This window comes from Centrocercus urophasianus, unplaced genomic scaffold (genome assembly GCF_019232065.1).
Source record: "Centrocercus urophasianus isolate 14NV4802_14NV808 unplaced genomic scaffold, USGS_Curo_1.0 seq_10, whole genome shotgun sequence".
NCBI classification, from domain to species: domain Eukaryota; kingdom Metazoa; phylum Chordata; class Aves; order Galliformes; family Phasianidae; genus Centrocercus; species Centrocercus urophasianus.
The window spans coordinates 80,044,120-80,069,701 of NW_024884142.1; the positions used below are offsets into that span (position 1 = coordinate 80,044,120).

The window sequence follows — 25,582 nt, forward strand, 5'->3', positions numbered from 1 at the left end:
TACCTGGGTATATGCTCATGGTATTATCAGCCTCTGTTATATAAACCAGTCAGGATTCAATTACTTCTCCTATCCTAGAAAGCTCAGCTGTAACTCATTTTTTTCTTTAAACCAGTAACCATGTGAAAGTTGTTTACACACATTACACCTTCATTCATTGCTACCTTAGAAGTTTTTCCCAGTTGTTAAAGCTGAAAGATGCAACAAAAGATAACTCCACCACGATCTGACAATTCTCGGCCATATACACACATCAGCTAAAGGATGCCTAACAATCTCCTCCTTTTTTCATGCCTACCACCTACTTGAGTTATTTCAACAAAGCCATTCTGGTACAACACAGAATTGAAATCCAAGCACATTTCACACTAACTCTAAAACAGTATTTTTTTGAGGAGAAACAAAAACCAAACCAAACCAAAGCAACACACTTAAATGATCTTGCAGAAAATAAATTCTTCAGTAGGCCAAACAGTGAGCCTCAGTCTTAAAACCAACATGCTAACAATTTACAACTAAAACAGCAAATAAACACAGGGAAACTAGTGAAGGTTATAAATAAATGGAAAGACATACTAGCCATCTTGGTATGCAGCAGTCCCAAGAAAGTGAACAAAAAGATATTTCCTTCCTTTTTTCAGGGAGCTACTCTGCTTGTTTGCACTGTCCCTGTAATCACCTCTTAAGATTTTTCTTAAAGTAATCAATATTGTACATATATTTTATACAATTCCTCAACAAAAAATAATGATGAAAACCAGATCTTAAAAGTACCAGAATGAATCAAAATCAACAGCTATTTTTATCATTTGAACTTCTTGATTTGGCCCAGTCCATCCTTTTAAAAAAATAGAAACCTCTACAATTTCTGCTCTGTCACTCTTGCAGGCTATTTCGTCACCTGTTTTCACTAGATCAGTAAGACAGACCATGAGATGTAAGCCTTCTTTTAATAATTATCTGTTCGGACAGGAAATATGCTAGCAAAAATTACAGAAACAAATTACAAAAGAAATGCAATACTTAAGCGTCTGTTAAGCAGCACAAGCCACAGAAGTGGAAAAGGCAGCCTGATGGCTAAAGTATTGCGTCCCACAAATTTCCTGTTGTAATGCAGTTGTATCTTGGGTAAGACTGGCACAGAGTATGAACTTTCAGAACTCACTGTTCTGGGTTCCCACCAAGTCAATGGAACTTGCAGTGCATTAGTCATGCTGATGCTATTTGAAGAAGAAAGGTAATATGTGCAGTGGTGACCCCACAGACTTTGAAATTCTGCTCTTAACAATTACTCATCGCCTTCCTGAATTTGACAAGATAACATCGGGTAATTCCATGCAGGTAAACCAATCGTCTCTTGATCTCGATCAAAAAATGCTGATCTTAGTAGAAATTTGAAATACAAAACTTTGCCACTAGTTGGATAGTAAGAACAAAGTAACTGCAAAGAATATTAGGAAATGTTATGCTTATAAGGAAAATCTGATTTGATTTTAACATATGCTGCTGTTTCAATGACAACTAGAAATTAAACAGAAGATAAAGTGAAAAACTGAGAGGGGCTGTAAGGTTTTAAGCAAAACGAGACCAAGAGCAACCCTTCTCCAATGAGTCATAAAGGAAAAAAGGGGAAAAAGGGCACAGAAAGTAAAGGATGAGACAGCTACCTTAAATGAACAAGGTATTTCCTGAATTATCTGAAACGTTTTTTGAAGATTTCCAAACAACTACTTTGAGCCAAGTCATGACCGCTTACAAGAAGTCTAGATTGCAATGATTATTGCCAAATCACATACTAGGAGCTGCAGAGTTTTAGGACCTTGCTCTAATTACATAAAATTGATTCCTCACTTTTGGGAAGCAAATATCAAGTACACTTGCATATTTTGCTTTCAAGTGCAGCTCAGGGAGCACAGAACGATGCTGACAGACACAAGTACATAGCAACTTCCAAGCTCTCCAAATTGCATGGATATTTACAAATGGAGTGCAAGATACTGCACTCCACGAAAATCTGTTGAGTAACACAAAAGCATTACTAAAAGCTGTAACAGACTCCCCAGCTAGAGTTTGGGTTTTTGTGTTTTTTTGTTTGTTTGTTTTTTAATATTCACAATATATAGAGGATAGATTCTGACAGAAGAGAGATCTGCCCTCCTTGATTCCTCTTGGGCAGAGTTTAACTCCAGTCATTTTCTGAACTCTCTCAAAGACAAGGGGGAAAAAAAGTCTCACTTGATTAATAAATAATACTGAGACTCATTTTTCCAACAAAACAATAAAAACTGCCCAGATAGTACAAGATCACATGTATGATACACATCTGTTGCCAAAAATGTAGATTTACCTGTTTAACAAAGAATTGATAAAGTATAACTAAAAAATGAATGTACAGCCAACTGACTTATGTACATCTAAATGAGCCAGTAAGTGCCTGGCATCTGAACACATGCATAGATCACACGTATGATCCAGAGTTTTTATGCTGAGTTTGACTGTCAATCTGAAAGTTCAAGGTTTTAATCTTAATTCAAATTGAATTCCTGATTTTGAGAGCTTCAAATTGATGCTATTTAAAGGTTAAGTCTGTCTTCGAATGATTGTGCACAGCTGACACTAATTCAACAAAACTTGACAAAACTCCACAAAGTAATTTATAGACAATGTTCAAATTACCTATGGTTACCTATATGGTTAAATATTCCTGAATTCCAACTTTTAATGACAACCCAATCAGAAGAAAAAACATTTCCATGTGAAAAACCTCATTTTTAAAAGACAAATATGAAGACTTTCAATTCAGTACCAATTTATATAGTTTGTATACACAAACAATTACATAATTTGCAGAAGAGCCGAAGCATTCAGCAACATTACAGTAAAAACTTACTGAACAGTTGTAGAAGATGTTAAGATAAAAAAAATCTACATCTATCAAAGTGTGCATGTGGGTGGCTGGCAACCCTGCCCATGGCAGTGGTGATGGAACTAGATGACCTTTAATGTCCTTTCCAACCCAAGTCATCCTACAGTTCTATGAAATTATGATTTAAGACAGGATTTACAATAATACCACCCCAACTTAAATCACTGATTGCATTTTGAGTTCTGTTGCTAAGAAGGGTTTCCAGTAAGAGAATATATATGGAATAGAAAGAACAATGCCAAGAACAAGATCCAGATCATAATATGGAAACAATATCTTGAACTAGGCATGGCAGAACTGTGTTTTCTTATCTAGTTAATAATACATATAGTACAAATAACACAATAACACATATACTTCATACAGATTATAGTAGGGAACTCAAGTCATTACTCTTTTTTCCTCAGGGATTAATTCAGTCTAAAAAGGAAAATAAATTACTTTTTAAACAGAGTAACAGCAATACACATGTATCTAAGAAAGCCATAGGAGGCTGGTTAGGAACAATTTTTCAGCATGACATTACAGGGTCACCTAGCCCAGAAACAACACTCATTGCTCCTGAACTATATAAGCTTTGCACTACAAGAAAAATTGCAATTGGCAATTATGCCGCTGTGGGAAAACCTATAATTTTCTTACGTTTAACTGACAGTCTTCTACCAATACTTTTTTCTTATACTCTGGTATTAGTATTAGCTATTGACCACAACTGAGAACAAGACAAAAGTACAATCTAGACCAGAATCTTTCCATTGTAAGAATTCTCCAAATTCTACTGCCAAAGGAAAAAAAAAAATTAGACAACAACACAACAAAACTAACAGGCATCAGACATGCTGCAAAAGCTACCCTGCTCTAAATAAACTTAATCCAGGAAGGAAGAACTCCTAAGCAATCCAAATGACCAATCACATGCCTATTCAAAGTAGATTCACTCATTGTATCTAGTTGTGTGACTTACATTAGAAAATAAAAAAGATTGAAAGTCCTTGTAAATTATCTAAACTTTGTAGCTTATGTATTTGTACCCATTTGTCTGTTGAAAGCTTCTTGCTTGCTGAGAACAACAACATCCTAAGATAATACCACCAATTCCTAGCATGCCATACCTTAAAAAGTCACAATGCTACTGTAAAATGACCTGTCCCACCCTACCAACTACCTGTCTTTGAGCTTCTGACTATTTGGTGCTTTTTACGCAAAGGAATTGTGAGAAAGAAAAAAAAAAGCATTATTCTATACCTGCATAGTTTAAAGTAGTAATACTAGGGTGAGGTCTGGCAAGATCATAAGGAAGGAAAGTTCAGTATAATGAAAGTTATGTGATTCATTATGCATCAAAGTTAAGGCAAGTAAAAGTTTACTTAAAAGAAAATCCAAAAACTAACCTCAAACCTGAAACACAGGCTTGATAGATACAAGTAAAACTTAGCTAGTAGCAAGCAAAGATAATGAAATGGTAAAGTGAACCCTGATGGCTAAATAAGTTTTTTACACACATTATATGAAGCATTAAATTCAAAAGCAAGCACAAATAATCCAAGTAACTAATGTAGTCTTTTACAAGAATTGCCTACTAGCTCTTGAAACCTCAAAAGTGAAAATACAAAGATCAAGATAACAAGTGCATCTTCCCAAAGAGATATTTTTTTGGGGAATTGTTATACAAATAGATCCTTTTCACCACATGCTGAGTTGCATGATGCACTTCATAACATCAACCAACAATCTCACCGTGATGACAACTTTTAAATAATTTTTTCCCTCTGCCTTATCATGACTTTCCAAAATGCTATATTTAGTAATTCTTAAATTTCTGCAAATCAAAGCTAAAATACACAGCACTTTGGCTCAACTCAGTCCCTTGCTGGGACCTGACACTGCTTAGATGAACTATCTGCACCATGAATTATGCATGCATTCACTATGTGATGTGTATACATGCCCAATGAAGGAAAGGGCTCAGTGAATCCACAGCAGTATAACACCATTGTAAAATTTGGAGATTACAAGGCATGGTAAAACTGCATTTGTAATAAGCAAGAATTGGGAAGGAAGGAGGTAATTTATCACTGGAAGAGTGTTACTAATCTTACATATTTGAGGAAGGAGAGGAAGGAGTAGTTTCACTTGTAATTTGTCAGGTAGGAGCAAAGCTAACAAGCCCTATAAACCCAAATGAGAACATCTTGACACTGTCCTTCACTGCATACCATCATTTCAGAAGTTAGTGCAATTATAATTCTTCAACACATTCCACCACATCAGCACTGAGGCTACAAGACAACACTGCCACATCTGTCTCGTTCTGTGTGAAGCCGTGAGTTGGAATCAATTATCCTTTTGGTTCCCTTCTTATTCAAGATATTTTATGATTCTTGTATCTGTCTTTGCATATTTTCTAAATTTGTTGGTTTTGTTTTTTCGGTTTTTTTTTTTTTTTTTTTTTTTGAGCTACAATGTATACCACTTCCTAAAGTTACTAAAATGGCAGTGACCGTCACCTAACATAAAACACAAACAAGATTAACATTAGGAAAAAAATTGTTTATATCAAAATGAATTATATTTAAAGAGAGTTACACATAATGTGCGTTACAAAATACAAAGTACAGGAATATAGACTGAAACTGTATTACAAGTTTTTAAAAGCAAACAAATCACATCAGAATTATTCAACACAGCTTTACAGATCATACGACTTCAGAATTATTTGTACAACAAAGAAATTCAATCTGCTATAAATTTAAAGCACATTAATTATAAAGTGGTATCACCAAGTATACAAAAGAGACATTGCTGTGTTTTTAATTATGAATTAGAATAAATTAGTCATGGGTGGGTTTCTTCAGAGGGAAGGATGGAAGGGAAACAATGTCATCTTCTCTGCCATTCGGGTTAAAGTTAGAATGATTTTATTGCCTTAAATTACACACAGAGAGAATTGTTGGTTTTTTTTTTTCTTTGCTGAAGATGCCAGTAAAAGTTCAAGATCTGTAGTTACCAAGAGCAACTGCATATAATTCAGCCTCCTCTATCACTTTTAGCTCTCTCCTCTTCCCTCTGAAGTGATTGAACTTGCCTTCTTACCCTTGACAGAATTTATCTCCTTTCTCCATTCTATTCTATTGAACTATTTATTCTCTTGTAAAACCATAGATTGTGACAACTAACCAAAGTCCACAGGATAGAGCTACTGAGACTTTTAGTGCGTGTGTCTTTCCATATGGAGAATATTGGTTTGGTGGACTACTGACAGCAACAAATATCCTTTGCTGTGACTTCAGCAAAGCCTACAGCATGTCCTATATTGGCTTTTAACCAGACCAGTAACATACAGGGTAGATAAGCAGACAATAAGGTTGGAAGAAGAACTAGCTGGCCCATCAGGCTAAAAAGGTTGTAATGAGTGGTTCAAAGTCCAACCAGCAGCTGATTACTGGTGGCTCCTCCCAGGTGCTAATACAAAGGCCAGCAGTTTCACATCTTAAGAGTAATCATTCACACACTCTTAAAGAAACAGATCCTACTACTGTCTTCAACTGCCTAATGAAGAAGTAAATAAGAGAGATAGGCTATTTTCAGGGAAGCAAAGTGACAGAACAAGAAGCAATGGACAGGAAGTTCCAAAAGTGGTGGTCCCAATTAGACATCAGGAAAGACTGAAACAGACATTCAGAGAGACTTTGCAATCTTCATCCTTAGGTACATTCAAAACTCAACCAGACAAAGCCACAAACAACCTGATCCTGCTTTCAGCAGGAGTCCAGACTAGATGACCTTAGAGATGTCTCTTCAAAAGCATATTATTCCACGGCTCTAAAACCTTTTTCTGAAATACTATTGGGAAAAAGGTGCAAGAGAAAGAGCACTGCCTTCACAGTATTTCAATCCTCACTCTATAGGAAAAGATCACAAATAAAATTTACATAAACAATCAAGAAGAGTTGAGTTTGTGAATGTTCAGAAGTTAACATGCTCTATAAGAACTATTTTGTAGGAGAGGTATTTGTTAAAAATTCATTAAACAACATACAACTTGTTCCAGAATGCATCTGGTAAAGGTCTTATTAGCAAATGACAGTATAGCACTACAGCATTTAAATGTTCTGAAAAGTTATTCAAGTCATGCCACTGTATTTGCCTACTGTGCAATGCTGCATGCACCATGAATTCATGTGCTTTTATGGACTCATTGTGAAGTGTGTACTGAAGAATCTCTTCTTCCTCCCTGAGTTGTGAGGTAAGAAGACATTTACAATACTGCTTCTCTATAATCTTCTCTCTGGATAGAGAATACCTTATTTCAATATTTAAATGTCAAAGTAAGCGAAAGAAACTGTGCAGGACTACTATCTCTATGCTGTATTCAGGAAAGCAGAGATTTGACATCTAAGTGACTTTCTCCAAGTCAGAGAACAAGTGAATGAATCAAGCACAGGAAATTAATAAAACACACCCAACTTCCAGTTTTTATTTTGGCAGCAAGAAAGATAAGGAGCCTCATTTGAGAAAGTACATACGGACATACAAATATTCTCTCTTACTGAAGCATAACTACTTTTTTTTTTTTTTTTTTCTTCTAGCTGAAGAAAACGGTTTGAAATGGCTGAGGGGAGGTGGATGTACTGAGAAACTAAAAATTCCTTCAGAATGCAAACTTGTATGAATTCCTGTTTTACACTTACCACACTCCTCTTCCATTATGCTCCCGATTACTCTCTTCTATTTCCAGATACATTCCCCTCTTCCACTCCGCCCTCTCCCCCCAAAAAACTGTTCGACTCCGAAATAAAAAGTAACTTTAGCACTTATAATATTTACAGAAAGACATTCAAAACTTTTTTTTTTTTTTTTAAGCTTCTTACAATAGCACCGCGGTAATCTAAAAAATACTTGAAGTGCTTCTGCAACATTTAGCCAAACTCAATCATTACTTCTTCCCATTTACTAAAGTAAGCTGAGGTAATTTTATTTTTAAGTGTGTGCAGATCTGACCACTGAGTCAGACAGTTCCTTTCTAAACCCATCTGTGGTTTCCCTGGGCAAACAAAATGGCCATGTTTCCTTTGGACAGCAGAAGAATCAAGAATACACCTCCAAGGTAGGAATAGTCTGACTTCATACAACATGATCACCTGATGTTTCAATTTGTAAGCTGGAGCTCTATCTATGACTCTGTCCCTTTCAAGGCTCAAATGCGAAGAGACAAAAGGCAATAGTGAGGGTGGTACCAAATCAATTCATGGCTCTACCTGGCACAACTCAGCTGTACACAATCACTCCCTTTTGTAAGATAAAGGCTGAAGTGTTCAAATGGCTGGGCTACTGGCAGGCAAACCAGCTCAACAGAATACAGATAAGCAATATTTAATTCTTACCTGATGTGAGTTGCCGGAAGAGATTCATACTGGCGAGAAAGGAAGAGCTCTCTGTGTTTCAGCTGATGTTTCTGTTTATCAGTCAAGTCAACCTCAATTGTAGTTTCAGACTCTTCTTCAACTTCTTCTGCAGAGAAGCAGAGCGTAGGTCGAAATTAACTCTGTTACATAATACAGTTACAGCCATTTCACTTGACATTTCCCCCACCCCTTAGCAACTTCCCTTAGTATTTAAAAGAAAAGATTAGTTCAACAAGACTAGTTTACGTAAGTTGACAGAATATTAAGTATTTTTAATTCCATACCTTCTACTTATACCCTTCACAAATTCCTCTCCTACTGTACTATGCACTGATGTCTTTCATACAGCCGTAAGAACAATCCTAACAAAATTACTCATTCTTTGTTCACCTTCTTTCACCTTTTTTTCCTCTAGGTATGCTTCTTCCTTGCTTACCAGTACATTCTGCTACTGATACCCATATTACTACAGCTTTTACAAGGGTCCTGGGGAAAAGCATTTTATGAAACAGAAATTTACTAAATGCAACAGATTGGCAAATCACAGTCTGGGAAAACTGCCTTCCATTATGTTAACCTTAATGGAGACTAACAGCAAATATAATTTATTTGCATATTTACACAAGATTTACACAAGATTTGAAAATATTCCTCTTTCAAGCAATACAGCACTATTTTGTCTAGAGGAAGGCAGTATCTAAAAACAAGAAAGTCTTACGATATATTTTTGAGGGATTTTTGCAGTTGAAATCTGTCTTTTATAGTTGTTCTAATCTGAAATTGTCCAATATTACATTAAACATGATAAAACCAAAGGGGAAAAAAAACCTCCTTTGAAAGTTTTAAACAATCTGTAATATGCTAACACAGAGGAAGAATTAAAAGCAGACACTAGGAAGTGACCCACATAGAGTAAAAAAGCAATGTTCACAGCGGTTGCTAATATACTATATGGACGAACACACCCTCCAAAATGCTATCTTGGGAGCTCCAAGGCTGAAATATGCCTTCTGAGAAGGACATGCAGAACTCCTACTCTAACTTCCCAGAAAGGACATAGTCTTAGAAATGCAGCATGCAAAAAACACAGACATTTTAATAACTTCTCAAAAGATTCAGCATTTTTCTACTTGCAGTATTATCCATCAGCTGCAAAACCAAATGTATTAAGATAGTATGTGTAGGGAAATTAATGAAACCTCAGACTTAGCTAGTATTTCATAAAGCTACCTAAGAACAAATCACCTCACCTGCTCTTCAGAAGAAACCCCTTCTCGAACAACCTACCTCAAAACAAAGCCTGCCTGTATCCTCATGGCAACCTGGTTCTATCCAAATGCAACACTACTATAGAATTTTTTTGTTTGTTTGTTTAAATTGTGACTTCCTGTAGCTCATTTCTCTTCTTCCCACAACAGTGATAAAATAGCATGATCTCATAACCAATTCTTCAAATTGAGTTCCGTCCACCATAAATCCATTTGGCTTGTAGGGTCCCATTCACCATCCCTGTTTTGGCATGCACTGTAGGAACAGTTTCAGCAAAAACAAAGCCTGACAGTCTCACCTAACAGATCTACAAGTGCAACTCATACCAGTTCTCTAAACTCAGTTCAGAGTTTTTATAATATCTGCCACACTGACTATAAATAAAGCTTAAAAATCCTGTGTAAATGTAAAGCATTATTAAATAAAGCAAGTAAATAAAGAAAAATATAGGTAATCATGTGAAAAGGTTTATGTTTCAAGCAAAAAAATATCTATAATTGCTTTCTACAATAAATGACTATTGTTGGCTATATTTGTATCTCAAAATTCAAGCACTAATATTCCTTAAAATATCCAGGTGTGCCAATGTTTTTTGGGGGGGGATTATGGGTGTTGTTTTTTTTTTTCCTCCATTGTTGATTCTTCATTTGTTTATGTCAGTACATGCACTGCTTGTAATATTTTAGAGGTCCAAAGTTCTCATTTGACTATTTACTTCCTCTCCTTCTTAAAAGATATCAAAAAGCACAAAGTAATCCAGTATTATAGCTATCTGAAAACTAATGACAATTAACAGTCCATCAGAAAGCAATTCAGACTTTTAAATACAGGCATCCAGGGCTGTTTTAGACTGACATATCCAAAACATCTCACAACATGCATGGTACAAAACACAGGACAACGAATGCCAATTTGAAGTGGCAGCACAAAGACAGCAATGATATCAAAGAGAGTTTAAAATTGCTTTTTAGATACCTATGCTGAAGTAACATAATAGCTCCCTTAAAGAGAAACTTTAAGAAATAAAATTGTGTTTATTGTACTCATGCTACATAAGGCTAGACTGTGTTGATCCAAGAGCCTGCAGCTGAAATAAGATCTTAGATGCAGCTTTTAAAATATTCCGAGCCCAAACATGTAAAAAAATAAGTTATGCAGAGTTTCATTTTTTATCTTACTCGTGAAAATCTGAGACGCTCCAAAAGCAGGACAAATAGCAGCCAGACACTCTAGACACTGCATAGTTCCACCTCTTACTACAGCGTAATTTATCACCATGATAATTTTACAAATCTCTTGTAATAGTAATAAAAAAAGTGAACACTGAACAGCAGAGTGAGAAAACTTAAACAATACACTTGATAGCAACACAAAGTATTCTGCAACTGAACCTTTAGATAGTTGCCTTCAAAGCAGGGTTTTTTTTTAATTTGTTTGTTCTCGCACAGATCAGCTCCTAATGTCTATTAGAAGAAAGTTGGTAAAGACATTTCAGAACTTTTAAAGCTTTCTTCATCTTTCTGTCTTGTGTTTGCAGTGCATCTGAAACTTTATTTACCATCCAAGGAGGAGTTATTCTCGTCGAGAAGAGTAAAATGGAAGGTACCTACAGAAAATCATGAAGTGGCACTAAAGTTGAGCATACCTTCAGTGCTAAGGAAGAGAGCTGAAGAAGGCTCAAAGTGAACAAACATTTTAATGGAAAATGATGACAATGACATACACAGGCCTCATCATTCCAAGAGAAAAATGAATTGTTTTCTCTCTGAAGCTGTTCAGCTGAAAAAAATTATATATATGTATACATACATAGTCTTAGGTATGACTACAAAGACCAATACAGTCAGATCTTGAAAACGACATAACCCCCTTCAGTTCTTGGGCAAAGCTGAAGTACTGTTTTACAGTTCTTTATCTGGTCTACAAGAAACAATCACTTAAAAGAAAAATCTTTAAGAGCAAGAGTAGAGATATCTAGTGAACTTTTAAGGTTCTAGGACTATTTATTATACATGGGCTTCCTAATAGTCAACTGTAAATATTTACTTTGATCCTGTACCCTAGAGTCATCTGGTGACACTCTCCCTGACAGTGGTACAGACATGCCCTCCCCTCTTCCTATCTGACATTAACTAAGACTGAAGTGACTCAAATCATCAATGTATCCTCTGTAGTCAGTGTGTAAACTCTGAAGAATCTCTAATCACAGAATCATAGGGGTTGGAAAGGACCTTTGAAGATCATCTAGTCCAAAGCTCGGGATCCTCATACATTTTTCGTTTGCTCAACTTAAATACATTTGCTTTTCCACTGCTCTACTTAAATAAAATAAAATGTGAACAGTTTTTTTTCTTCTTCTATTTAAGTTATGCGATACACCATTAGAAAACAGTGTTCTTGGTAAACTTCAGAAGACACTTTTCCATGCCACCTAATCTCTGTAGGTGTCTTTGTTTATAATTAATGTGCTGACTCGAGCTTGACACGAAGAAGAACCGCTTGGTTTTACAACAAAATCAACCCAAATTGAGGGCAAGCTTCTAGAAACACAACAAACATTTAATATAAAATGGCTTAAAAATAATGACCTAAAATTCTGAAACATACCTAAGAAGGTTTAAATGCAAGTCAAAATGTTCCATGGTTAAAAATCTACTTGAAAATGTTACTTTCACCTAACCTATTACTCCTTCTAACCTAAGATAAAACATGTCCACCATACATTCCACTTGTCTACTGCAACAGAAAATAAGACGTGAGATTGAACACTGGAGGTTATCATCAGGAGCAAGTCTTTAGTTCTAAGAGGAAGAAGTTGTTCTTTTGCCAGCAAACTGCTGTTCGTTTCAGCTAGAGATTAACTGGACCACAGAACCATGGGAACACAAATAATTCAGGCTGGCAGGGCTTCAGGACATTTCCAGTGCAAACTTCTCCACAAAGTAGGCACAGACTGTGAGGTCAGCCAGGATACTCAGCAGAGACCACAAAGCCTCTTTGGCAACCTGCTCATGGTATAAAAGCTTTTCCTTGTATTGAATCTGAACCACTCCTTTTTCAATTTAGTTACTGCAAAGAGCCCAACTTCATCTTCCCTATAACCTCCTTACACATACTAGCAAGGCACATCTTCTCCAGGTGGAAGAAGCTCAATTTCCTTAGTCTCTCCTGCCACGGAAAGCGTTCCAGTCTCCTCTCCATCATTGTGGCAGCCTCTGCTGAAATTCCTCCAATAGATCATTAACTTCCCTGTGCCAGCAACCTAAAATTGGGTGCACTGGAGTGCCGAGTTATCACAGGGGATAGCCATTTCTAGCCAATTCCCTGCAACTCCTGCTGTGTGCCTGGCAATACAGACTAGAGAACTGGTATGCCTCCTGTACTGCAAGTGCCTAGTTTCTGCCATCACTCCCAGGGCCTCTCCTTCAGAGCTGCTACCTCCAGCCCTTCCACCTCCATCCTGTATTGCAATCAGAGGCTCTTCCTTCCCATGAGCCAGACTTGGCATTAACAATCAGTTTAAGCAATTTAATAGCATTATAACAGCTTCACCAAGTTTAACACACTTTTAAAATTGTATTAGATCAGTGTAAAATTCAGTTAAGAGTGCCATTCTGCTTGACAGCTTCTAAACTTCTGTGATTTCCTGTACATCTTTTTCTCTGAGCATAGACTGTACTATATGCAAGGTGTAAGTAGAGCGAAATCTATATACATGCGAGGTATCACCACCATATTTTAAAACCTATAGATAAAAGGCTAAGAATGCTGAGCAGCAGCAAGTTTACTGCGTATATCAGATGGCAGTGTGAGTCAAGCTTAGCCGGTTGCAGCAAAAGCATCAAGCATGCGTTTGGCATTTGGACATTGCAATAGAAAGGAATTATAAATACAGATTTGAGAGAATAGAGAGTAGATCTGTTTGCTGTCAACATAAATACAAAAGGCAAACATTAAGACTACCTTTATGAACAAGACTATTCCTACCGTGAATGAAGTGCTCTCTTAAATGAGCAGTTGGCCAATTCACTCAGTCTGCATGAGGTTTCTTGCTGCATGCTGTGCTGTACTAACTTGGTTGTGATATTTAGTCCCCTAGTGCTGCAGTGAAGCAGCTTAATCAACTTTGGGAGCTAGAAGATGCATGGTTATACAGTCAGTTCAACTGAAAAAGTGTTTACCAAAGCTGAATTAAATCAGCTCTGCTTACACCATGCCTGTTAGTACAGTCCTCAGACTGTATGTGACATGTACTTGGTATTTGCTGCTACTGTCAGATAGGATTAGAAGTCTGAAACACAACTTGTATGGACTGTGAGTCATTTTGATAGTATACTACTACCTCGTGTGAGCATCCTAGCAATTTAGCAGGTAGGAAAAAAAAGTAAAAAAAAAAAAACTGGTTGGTTGTGCTTACAAGAAGCAGGTGTACTTTTTATTCCTGCTGGATAGCACAGATACATAAACTCACTGCCTGTACGGGGTTTTTCATTTTTCTTACACAATGAACCAAGTGATCCTCCCACACAACGATATCATCACTTTTCTAAAGGAGGTCAGAAATAATTGCATTCCACAACCATTAAGAACTAGGATGCCAGGATGCCACACCTACTGCCCAACAGAAAAAATATTTCTAAAACCAAGGACAAGGTTGTTTCAATATTTCTAAGTGGTATGCTATACAGTAACTACAGTAGCAATTCCCAGGATTACAGTCACACAACTTGTAACTATTTCATGCTTATCTTAAGCCTGTAGCATAATGAAAACCATGGCAATTCTCATTAGTAGAAAACTCCCCATTCCAAAACTTGATGGAGATTTTTGAGAGCAGCGACCTTGTCGGTGAAACACAGAGAAGGATTACCTTTACAAGTAGCATGAATCAGAAGTGATACATGAAGAAATATATAATGATAAGTTAAATGCTACATGAATAAACGTAGGAGTAAGCATGCTATGGTTTAACAGCACTATTCGGTGATGCAAAATAGTTTATGACAACACCTCAAAAAAGAAGGGTTTCAAAGAAGCATGAAAACAGTAATATACAGGCAGTGATGAAATAGAGCTGGCAATACTGTATCAAAAACCTAAAGGTAGACTTTTTAATTCCTTCCCCTAGACCTGGTTTCTGTTTTATTTATTCAAATAGTAACTACTTCAAGAGAAGAAAATATGCTGTTACAGAAATCAAAAAGTGTTTTGTCACGAGTACACCTTTATAAACTGCAGCAACATGTTGCAGCATGTGCAGGCAACAGTCCTGCACAGCGCGTTCCCTTTAGCAGTTCCTTAGAAAACAGCATACTCAAAATTGTGCCATGGACAAAGCTACGAGTGTTATGGTTAATATTTCCAATGTCATCAGGCTCATCGGCTGAATCAGAGGCCAATTAGTAAATATTCTGAAGTGTAAATACACCTAGGCCTAGGCAGAAAGGCAAGTGAAAAGTTTTTGTTCTACCTTCACATCCAGGCTGGCAAACTACCCACAGAGCAGAACTGCATGCAGGCAATTTGAGACTGTTCAAGAAAAACAAAAATATGAATCTAGCATCTGGCTCAACCAGATCATCTTTTCAACCCAATCATTTCTTCAGAGCAGCACAAACATACAAATCTTTTGGTACCAAAGTAGTCATGGGACACGTAAAAAATCTTCACCTTTATGACTAATTATTAGATATTGAGTGGGAAAAATCTGTATCTTCCATTTCCATGAGACTGATCCTATTAGCAATTTTTCCCACCAGTTAGATCTTAACTTTTCTACACAAACCACCTGCTCACAAGACCATTTCAGATGGCCTTTCCTTTAGAAACAGCTAAAGTATGTCTGACTGAACCAGTTACCAAGTGGTATAATTGCTTCTCCTTAATAAAATGCAGAGTAAATATTTAAAAAACACATATCACATAGAGTACTAGTAGCACCAAAAACCTTTAAGTCTTCCTTAAGAACCAACCCAGAGTCTGCATTTAAGATCTACACAAGTGTTTTCTTTTATCATGTTAGGATAATAAGCACAGAGTTTCAGAGATTTAAACTGTTTTTCTAACAGCTGATTTATATCCGCAGTAGCAGGTATAAACAGCTTTTCAAAATTTGTTGGCAAAGGAAAGGCACAGATTGTAGAAGCACTTTCCTCCCCCTACTCAGGATGGCATATGATTCTGCTTATAAAACACAAATTATTTATCTTCTACACTGCCTCCTTCCAGAAGGGCTGAATTTTTGTTCGACTTTTCAGGGAGGAAAGAAAGAATAGCAAAAAGTAAATATAAAATAAAGGAAAGAAAAGGATTCGTATATCCAGTTCCCGAGCAAAGTTAATTAAGACATATTAAAGTTTTGTGTTGAGGAATTTAAAACTAAAATAATATTACCCAAGGTAACGTCCACTCTATGCCAACACTGTAAGAAAACTTCTGTTTATAGATTTGATGAGATGAGCAGGAAGAGAAGTTCATTCACCTCGATAGCCTTAGTCTTGAAAATTAATTTTTTTCCATCTTCAGCCATGTTAGAGCTTTATCTTCTTGGGTTTGTTCTTCCCTTGATGAATGTATGGAGATTTTAAGATTCTAATTACTGAGAACTATATATATGAACTGGGAAATGTATAAAGAAATAAGAAAATATATGACTAAAAAAACCAATAAAACTTTTAGTTGTGATGCCAGTTGTGTGAGGAAATCAGTGCAGAAATAAACATCTATTGTATTAGCCAGTCAAATCTTCTATATACATGGCATGTTGGTTTTTTTTTTTTTTTTTATAAACTGAAATAAAAGGTCAAAAAATATGAAGTCTTTCTACTGCTCATAGCATTTTGTTTTGTACACAACACACTCAAATACCATGTTTGCTATAGCACCAAGTAAAAATATCAAAAATAATCATTTCTACTCTTCATACATGTTGAATATTCAGTATTTTGATCCTTGACTTAGTTTCTTATTTAAAAAGAAAAAGAAGCCTGAAAACAGAAGAAGAGGGAAAAGTGCTGCAGAAGTATATGAAGTTAGTCACCCCTTGAAGGCAAAAATGCAGAAGCTGTCCATTTGTCATAGCCCTTTTTCTTTATGATATTTGGCCCCTTGAAGCCTTACAAAGAACAATAGCATCAGTATTTTAATCTTGAAGGCAGCAACAAAGGACCTAGCCCAAAGGAACTGTCACACAGCACAGAGCCACAGTGACCTGTAGGACCAGACCACAGAACACCAACCCTGCCAACACTGCATTTCTGCACTGATTTAAGCCACAACAAGGGTGCACTTTTAATACAGGAAGCTGCAAAAAGTCACCATCTTCAGCATTGGACATTCTTCACAATCCATAATGGAAACAAGAACTGAAATGAAAATTTAAGTCCATCACTTGGCACACCAAAATGGGAAGACAGCTGACTTAGTTTTTGATAGATGCTTAACCTGCTGTACGAGTAGAAAAACACATGTATTTACATAACCTCCGGATGTATGCATACATAGCACTTTATGTATCATAGCCCATCAACTATGCAATCTGTACCAAGACGATAAATCTGCAAACAAGTTTTGGATTCAGACAGCCTGCGACAGCCGAAATGAACTACTCAGCTCTCTGAAGTCTTTTAAGAATTTCATAACGTAAAACAGGCTTTTATTGGTAAAACTGCACTTTTCACCAGTCAAACTTGTTTTGCTCATGGGTGTGATACATTCCACGTTAGAATAAAACATCTATCTGCCAGGATCCTCACAGAAGCACTTGTGTAGCACATATAAGCAGGTTCACACAACAAAGCTTCTCCTGCAAAGACAGAGCTACAAACAGTGAGGGGGAAAACAGAGTATCGATCAGACAGGCAAATCACGTCTCTAAACAGCACAGCTATTCCAGACACCCACTCTGCTACTCCATGCGGTCCAGGGCACATCAAACTCAGCATACAAGGTTGAGGATATGAGCCCATATCCTGTTATTCATGGAGGCTACATTTAACCAAAAAACTGAAAAATAAATTAAAAAAAAAAAAAGGCAAACCTCTACATATAATCACAATACATAATCACTCTACATACGAATCTCATCTGCTGCCTCTACCTTTTCTGTAATACCTCACACCAAACAAATTCATCTGTCAGCTTAGGTAGGAAGCACCATGTCCTTTCTCACACAGTGCTCTGCCCAAGCTAATAAGCCCTGTCTCTATCATCCCGTGTGAATTTAAAGTCATGCATAAGTATTACTGAGGACAGCTATCACAGACTTCATTTCACTGCACAATGTAGGCATATGCAAGAATTACTGCTGGGAAGCCTTTAAACCGTCAGACCTCACCCATGATTCATACACCTAATTGCCACTGTCAGATGGGAAAAAAGTCATTCTATATTACTAGTGAGTTTACATCACTTGGATTTGTAAGTAATACACTACTGATTCAAATAGATGATCAGAGAACTCTTTGAAGATGTAAAATGCATCCCTAATTGGAGCTTTAAAGATACAGATAACCTAGCAACGTGGGATTTTTTAGACTAAAATTTATGCCTTGAGTGCTTTTTCTCACTGGGGAAAAGATGGGAACAGTGTAGATTTCCACAATCTTGAATGTTTCTAGGAGATGTGAAAGACTCATTACCTTTGGGAGACAAACAATTATGATCAATAATAACAATTTAAACTAACTATATTTTGTAGGTCATCAAGAAAACAGTGTAGGATCACACCCTGGCCTGCAACATTGACAAACATTAAGGTGGTAAAAAGAAGTTAACATCTGAGAGATGACAGTTCGCAAATCAAAGAAGAAGCAAAAACAGTACGTATGGCAATACTGATGCATATATTTAAGCTTGACCAAATGGGAACAAATCCCAAAAAACACTGGGAAGTAGAGAATGCACAATGCTTAGACACAACGTTCTCTGTGAATGCTGCCTCTATTCCAACAACTCAAACATGAAGAATTTATTTTGTGGGTAGAGCTATAGAAGTGCCTCCTTCTTTTGTGACCAAGTGAGCCACTCCCAACAGAATAAATGTCTTCAGTAAACAAGGACTGAAAACACAAGCCGAATTTCACAGATTTGTTAAACTTCTGAAATTAAACAGCTTTTAATACAAATATGTGGAAGTTGGTAATTTGCAGCTTTCTACTCTCCACAGCCAACCACAGAATCATAGAATCACAAGGTTGGAAATGACCTGCAAGATCATTTAGTCCAACTGTCCTCCCATTACCACCGCTACCACAAGCACTAAGCCATATCTCACAGCTCCTCATCCAGACGCCTCTTGAACACTGCCAGGGACAGCGACCCCACCACCTCCCTGGGCAGCCATTCCAGTGCCTGACCACTCTCTGAGAGAAAAAGTTCTTCCTTATGTCTAACCTAAACCTCCTCTGGTACAGCTTTTGGCCACTTCCTTGTGTCCTGTTTGTTGCCTGGGCTAAGAGGCCAAACCCCTCCTCGTCACAGCCTCTCTTCAGGAAGTGTAGAGTGCAATGAGGTCTCCCATGAGCCTCCTCTTCTCCAGACTGAACAATCCCAGCTCTCTCAGCCACTTCTCATAAGACTTGTGCTCCAGACCCCTCACCAGTTTCGTTGCCCTTCTCTGGACACATTCCAGGGCTTCAATGTCTTTTTTGTAGTGAGGGGCCCAAAAAGATTCACAGAGTTAATCCAGATTTTGGTTTTAGTTTGTTTTTACATTCACAGAGATCAGTAGCAACGTCTTTAAGCCTTTTAAATTACGTATACTGAAAATGAGAGTTTGAAATTTAAAGTTAAAAGGGAAAAAAAAAAAAAGAACTTCTAGGTATGGCTGTCTGAAATTATAAATCTATTCTTAAGAGATTAACATTCAAAGCTAGCAGCTAGTTTGCTAGTTCAACCACACAAAGAACACACAGTGGACATGCAATAATTTTAACACACAATGTCCTACATACTCAACTGCAGATCCTACATACTCAAGTGAAAAAGTATACATACATGCTTGCAAGTCTACCATCAGAGTTATGATCTCCTGCAACTACAGACTTGGTTGGTAACCCATTCACTCCATTAAGAGAGCATGAACATTCACAATCTAACAAAACATTCTGCACCAAAGCAACTGGCTGAACAGCCACAGAAATTAATAATTCCACACTGTTCTTAGAGCTGACAGTAAGCTGGCTAATGAGACAATATTCAGTACAGTTAACTGCTAATTCCAAAATGTCATTCACAAAAAGAAGACCTGTCAGAAGCAAAGAGCTCCTCATTACTGTTTCTTTATTGTTTTTATCACTGAGGGGAAAAAAAAAAAAAAAAAAGTACACAGTTCCTGCACAAAAAATGGAAGGGAAAAAAAAAACAACACAGTATGAGACAATCCAAAGCACCCTTGAAAAAGATAATTGGGAGCCTTGGGACAAGTTTCTCCTTGGTGACAAGGATGTGATTTTGGACAAGGCTTGCTCTATTTCTGTACTTCCTCCCCAGTAAATTAAACCTGAAGTAATTCTCTCCAGTAAACAAAGGAAAACTTCACATTCTCTTGTCTCTACAGATCAAAAAGGTCATGTCTTCCTCTACAATAACATTCCCTCAAACTAATTTTTAGTGAAAGTGATAGTTATACAAAAATACCTTAGCATAAAAGCTATGCTACCACCGATTTAAGAATTTGTTATTGGTATCATTCTCAAGTGGTCCTCCTAAGGTGTGTCTTACCACATCACAGACTTGAGGATACCCAGAAGCAACATTACATACTTAACTTTGCTAGAGCTTATTTACAGTCAACTGAGGGAGACATGTAAACCAAGCACAAAATATAAAATTCCACTTTCAAGCAAGTGATCCGCCGGAGCTCATTCTCCCAGGCCTTCCTAGCCTACCACATTTGTTTTGTATCTGCTTGCCATTTTGTCTTCCAAGCAAAGGCCTGAGTCTCCTGATGGCTTGCTCAGACACACTATCAAAAACTTCTCCTCAAAGAAAAGAGGACAGAAATGCTAGGTCAAAAAAAAAAAAAAATCATTTTCTTACTTCTTTGCTACTAGAGAAGGCGAAAGCATCTAATCTGCATACAAACAGTAGTTATACTTACAGAAGCCTTGAAACTATAAAGGCAGCATCTCACTGTACCAGTTACACAAGTCTGCACACCCACTCCTCAGGCATATCTAGCAGCCAACCCTCCTCCTCAAGAAATGTTCTGAGATTCTCTTATCCTTGATTCCCAACTTTGCCCTCCCAGTCTTCAACTCATTTTCCTCCTAACACTCAGAAAAAAAATGTATACTTCATCATAAGGTAACACCAACAGATTTGTTTTCTTAACAGTGAGAGATAGGCCTTCTCACCTAGTGTAATTAAAAATAAAAGCTGCACCCTAACAGAAAACGTAATGTAGATTACTAAATCTCATGGAAAAAGAACAGTTACACATTACTGCAAAAGTAACAAACCAACAGAACTCCTGAGTTCCAAATACCCTTTCTCCCCTCACATCACAACCATAAGTAAGATCCAAATGGATTTGTGTGCATCCACAAAGGTGGATAAAATGGATCATATGCAATGCAAGAATTAAACGTTCATCTCTGGCATTCATTTGACAAAACATCCTTCTGACTAAACTTACACTGGGAAAAAAAAAATAGCTGTGCAAGCAAACTCGGAGGATCAGCCAATTTTATGTCTTCATATAAAACTTCAAAAGATCTTTTATATTCTAATACATTAAATGATTTAAACTAAGTAACAAGAAAAGTCTCACATTGTAAAATTATTTTTCAGTGGGCATTTTGATTAAAGAAACATTTTATCCTTCTCATCATCAGCACTTTAGTTTTATGTACAAATAATACAATACAGGAAACAAACCAGCACAACAATAACAACAATCACAAAAAAATAAAAAAAATCATACAGCTTTCTGGCTGTTGGCATCCTATTGGACAAAAATAATCCAGAAATACTGGATTATTGAAATACTGGATTATTGAAGTTTTGAACTACACTCTACATGTCTCAGAAAAAGAAGACCACCACAAATTGTTTTAGGCACTTTACTTAGGAGTCCTTTACTGAAACTCCAGGGTTTCTACAGACGTACAATTTTTCTTTTATGAACTGAATATATGAATTGCCTTATTCCCATTTTAGTTCCACTTACTCCTGATAAAAATACTGAAAAGCAAATTTTTAAGCCGCGTTTCCTGAAGAGGATTAAAGAATTCTCATGTGTTCCACCTAAAACTGAGTGCTTAAGACTACCACTATGCAACAGCAACCATGTATTCAGAAACCTGATGACAAAAAAAAAGTACAAATGTAGCTATATTTAATTTACTTCTATCAGTTTAAACCATGTAAGAAATGCTATCATGTGTGCTATTTTACAGATAAAGAAAAGCACAGAGAGGATAAGTGATTTATCATCATGAGATGACAGTGTCAGATCAAGAACTGAGCAGAGACTTCAAACGTTTCACAGAACCCACCTGATCACTAGCCTCAGTGGTTCTTTGTTCCTAGAAATCACTATGACAAACAAAATCCTGAAGGAGAAATATTACGTTGTATAGCAATGGAACAAGAAACCTGACTGTTTAGGAGAGAATGCAATAAAAAAGTCCTTTAAAAAGTGCAGTGATAAGATGCACAGACAGTAAGTGATCTCAACAAAGGGCATATGGACTTAAAGAATGGAAAAAAAAGATAACAATTTAAAAAAAAAAAAAATAGGGAAATACAAAAGAAGGAAATACAGAAGTTAAGCCCTTCACTGTAACACAAAATTCATGCTCAGCATAGCCCAGCTATTAAAGCCTTTCCCTACAATGTTTATAACAATCCCACTTTATCTAAAGGATCAACTAAATCTCACAGATCAAACTACATTTGGCAATTTTTAACAACTTCCCACACCGGTAAGAAAACATTGCTATGCCACTCATTTATGTTTGCTTCTCCCATTTTAATGAGCTGTGTTTTTGTTCAATCTCTCCAAGTTAATTTCTTACACGCTTTGGTCATCTGTTGCAATAGCTCTTGCCTGCCCTCTTCTCCCTACAAAGCCACCCTTACTCTGTTGCATGAGGAAGGAAAGACTCCCTTCCCTATGACCCCATGGCAGCAGTTACCAGCTGAGAGCTGCTGGGCACTGCACCTTGACAGAACTCAGCTTCTCTCCTTAGAAGGCTGTTGAGGATCAAGAAGTACATCTTGTCAACATTTTGTGTAGGCTTTCAAACTGGCCTTATCAGACCCTGTTTTACCAGTGTGTCAGCAGAAGTCAAAGGGGAAAACGTACTATCTTCAAGGGCTCATAAAACATTGAACACCATCCCCTAGATTCAAGTTCCTGCAGTTTGCTAATGAAATTACTTACAGATCAAGAACAGCACACACAATGCTGGTAGAGAAATAAAAATGCTATCTTAAGTTCCATCAGAAACACCAGATTTGAAAAAAAGAAAAAGAGAAAAAAAAAGAGAAAAAAAAAAAGAAAAAAAAAAAAAAAAAAAAAAAAGAAAAAAAAAAAAAAAAAAAAAAAAAGAAAAAAAAAGAAGAAGAAAAAAAGAAAAGCAACTTTCTTACATGTTAGAGGCAGGTTATTTGAAATTAAGGGAACTCTCCTATATCTGAGTATCTGGACACCTACTCTCCCCTTCATCTTTTCTATATACATACATATATATATACACACTAAATTTTTAAAAAGACTTTACGTATGCTGAATTCCCTACCAGGACCATTTCACAGATCTAAATCACTCAATTTGCTTAAAATACATTTGAAGATTTTTCAAGTTACTGGAAAAAAAAAAAAGACTAAAGTTCCTAAATATTTTCTTATGAAGGCATTTTAGCTTATTAGACAGAACCTGTATCTACATCACAAAATGCCACCTTTGTAAACAGTGATGTTGCCCAAAAAAAGCCAGCCTTTTACTCAACTAAAAATCTCAAAATATATGTCAGTCACGATAGTTTTCAACATTCAGAAAGGAAAAGTAACAATCAATTGTTAGAGAAAATGTCATTAGAAAAGTTCAAGCAGATATATAGCTGAGACTTCTCTGGATATAAACATTGGAGTAACCTGTGACTAGACAGGAACTTCCATTTCATCAGAAATCCTTGTCTTTCAGCCTTCATCTTTAAACAAAGCCAGGTAGAAATGTTGAAGCACCAGCATGTTCAGTTGTATAAACATTCTGTCCACAAATATCCAAATATTTTGTTTATGTACATCATATTTTTTAAACAGAACACTGATATTTCAGAAACAAAACATTTAAATTGATTTGACATTTAAATACATCTGCTGTGTGAGCTGCACAAAGATGCAGTCCAGCAATTTTACACTATGTGCCATCCTCTGTAACGAAATAAACAGGTCATAAGACAGTTTAGCTGTGCAGATTGGTCAGAAGGAAAGCATCGTGTACTGAGAAAGCATCTACGGAGAAAATTAAATGCTAAGAACGATGGTTATAAGAATTACTACCTGTAAAACGTAAAGGCATTCTAAAGAGGCTTTTTGGATCAGATAGAAATCGAATCTTTATTTTCTCACTTGAAAACAGCAAGGGATTCTCAATATGGAAAGCACAGCAGAACACTCCCCTGGTGCTTCTACTGACTCCACAGCAGTGCTAGCTGCTACCAGAGAGAAAGAGGACCATCAGCAAGTTCTTTGTGCTGAAGTGCTGACAAAATGGAAATCTACACCTCAGTGAGGAGTTACAAAATCTTTTTTCACTTTTTCAGATTGAATGATGACAAGAGAACTACCATTTCTTTTATTTGTTTCTTGTAATGCTTTGAAGTAGGAGTTGAAGATTCTTGTTTCAAAAATCAAATTCAAAACTTATATTTTCAGTAAAATAACCTTCTTTCTCATCCTTCCCTTCCCTGGCACAGAAAAGAGAAAGAAGCGTGGGAAAGTTCAGTGAGACTCACTTTAAGTTCTACGTTTCCATACATTTCACACAGAAGAACTGAAAAGACTGATGACACTGGAGGTGGACTATCATAAATAGGTCAACAATAATTCTCAAGTGTGTGCAACAGCACTTGCATCACTCTTCTAGATCATTATCAAAAGAACTCTTCCATTGAAACACCGTACTACATTTAGAAAATGTCATTCTGAAAAGAAATAGAAATTACCTTTTTCTGTATGTGATTTCTCCTTGCTTTAAACCAAGCTAGGACTTTGTGCTACATGGTGAATTGGAAGCGATTTAGATAAAATCAGTGAAAGAGCAAATTAAAAGCCAAAACCTATCTGTTTCTCTTCACTGTGGGAACACATGAGTAACATTTATCAGAACTTGACCTGAAGTCAGTTGTAAGGTATTTTCTTAACAGTCCCATCATCCATCATTTACCTGCCCACAAGACATGGCATTAGATCACTTTTTTAAAGAGAGGCACTCAGATGAATTTCTGAATGGAGACTTACGACACGTACAATAATTCCGAAACCTCATTCATAACTGAGCTGTTATTTAACAGTGTATCACACCATTAGCTACAATGTTGCAGAGAAGTCTAGTGGTTCAGCTGTTGACCAAAAGGCAGCTCCCACAAACAGCTAAGTATATACAACAGTTTCTCCCTGTTACCATCACTTCACTGCTTCTCTGAAAAAAAAAAAAAACAAAAAACAAACAAACAAACAAAAAAAAACCAGCGAGGTGGTATTTTATTAATAGCTGGTTCCAACAAGTTCACATCATAGCTATTTCACAATGTGCAGTGATTTTCACTCCATTGGAATACACTTTCATCTTAACAATAGACCTTCTAGACGTATTTATGCCTGACCCAAGTCAAATCAAATTGCCATCAATGCTCTAAAGCTTAAAATGACTTATACCCAATATGCACTTTTGACATAAAAAGAAGAAATATGGTTACTATTCCATATATTAAAAAAAAAAAAAAAAAAAAAAAAAAAAAAAAAAAAAAAT

At 36.5% G+C, this 25,582-nt stretch overlaps 1 protein-coding gene across 5 annotated transcripts in view; it reads right to left on the bottom strand.

Moving 5' to 3' along the window:
• MTA3 (metastasis associated 1 family member 3) overlaps positions 1-25,582 on the bottom strand; it is a 117,538-nt gene that overhangs the window by 88,173 nt on the left and 3,783 nt on the right. For all 5 annotated transcript variants that reach the window (XM_042829334.1, XM_042829351.1, XM_042829327.1 and 2 more), the window contains exon 4: positions 8,311-8,437. In XM_042829334.1, the coding sequence (XP_042685268.1) occupies positions 8,311-8,437 (127 nt within the window). The remainder of the gene's footprint in view (positions 1-8,310; positions 8,438-25,582) is intronic.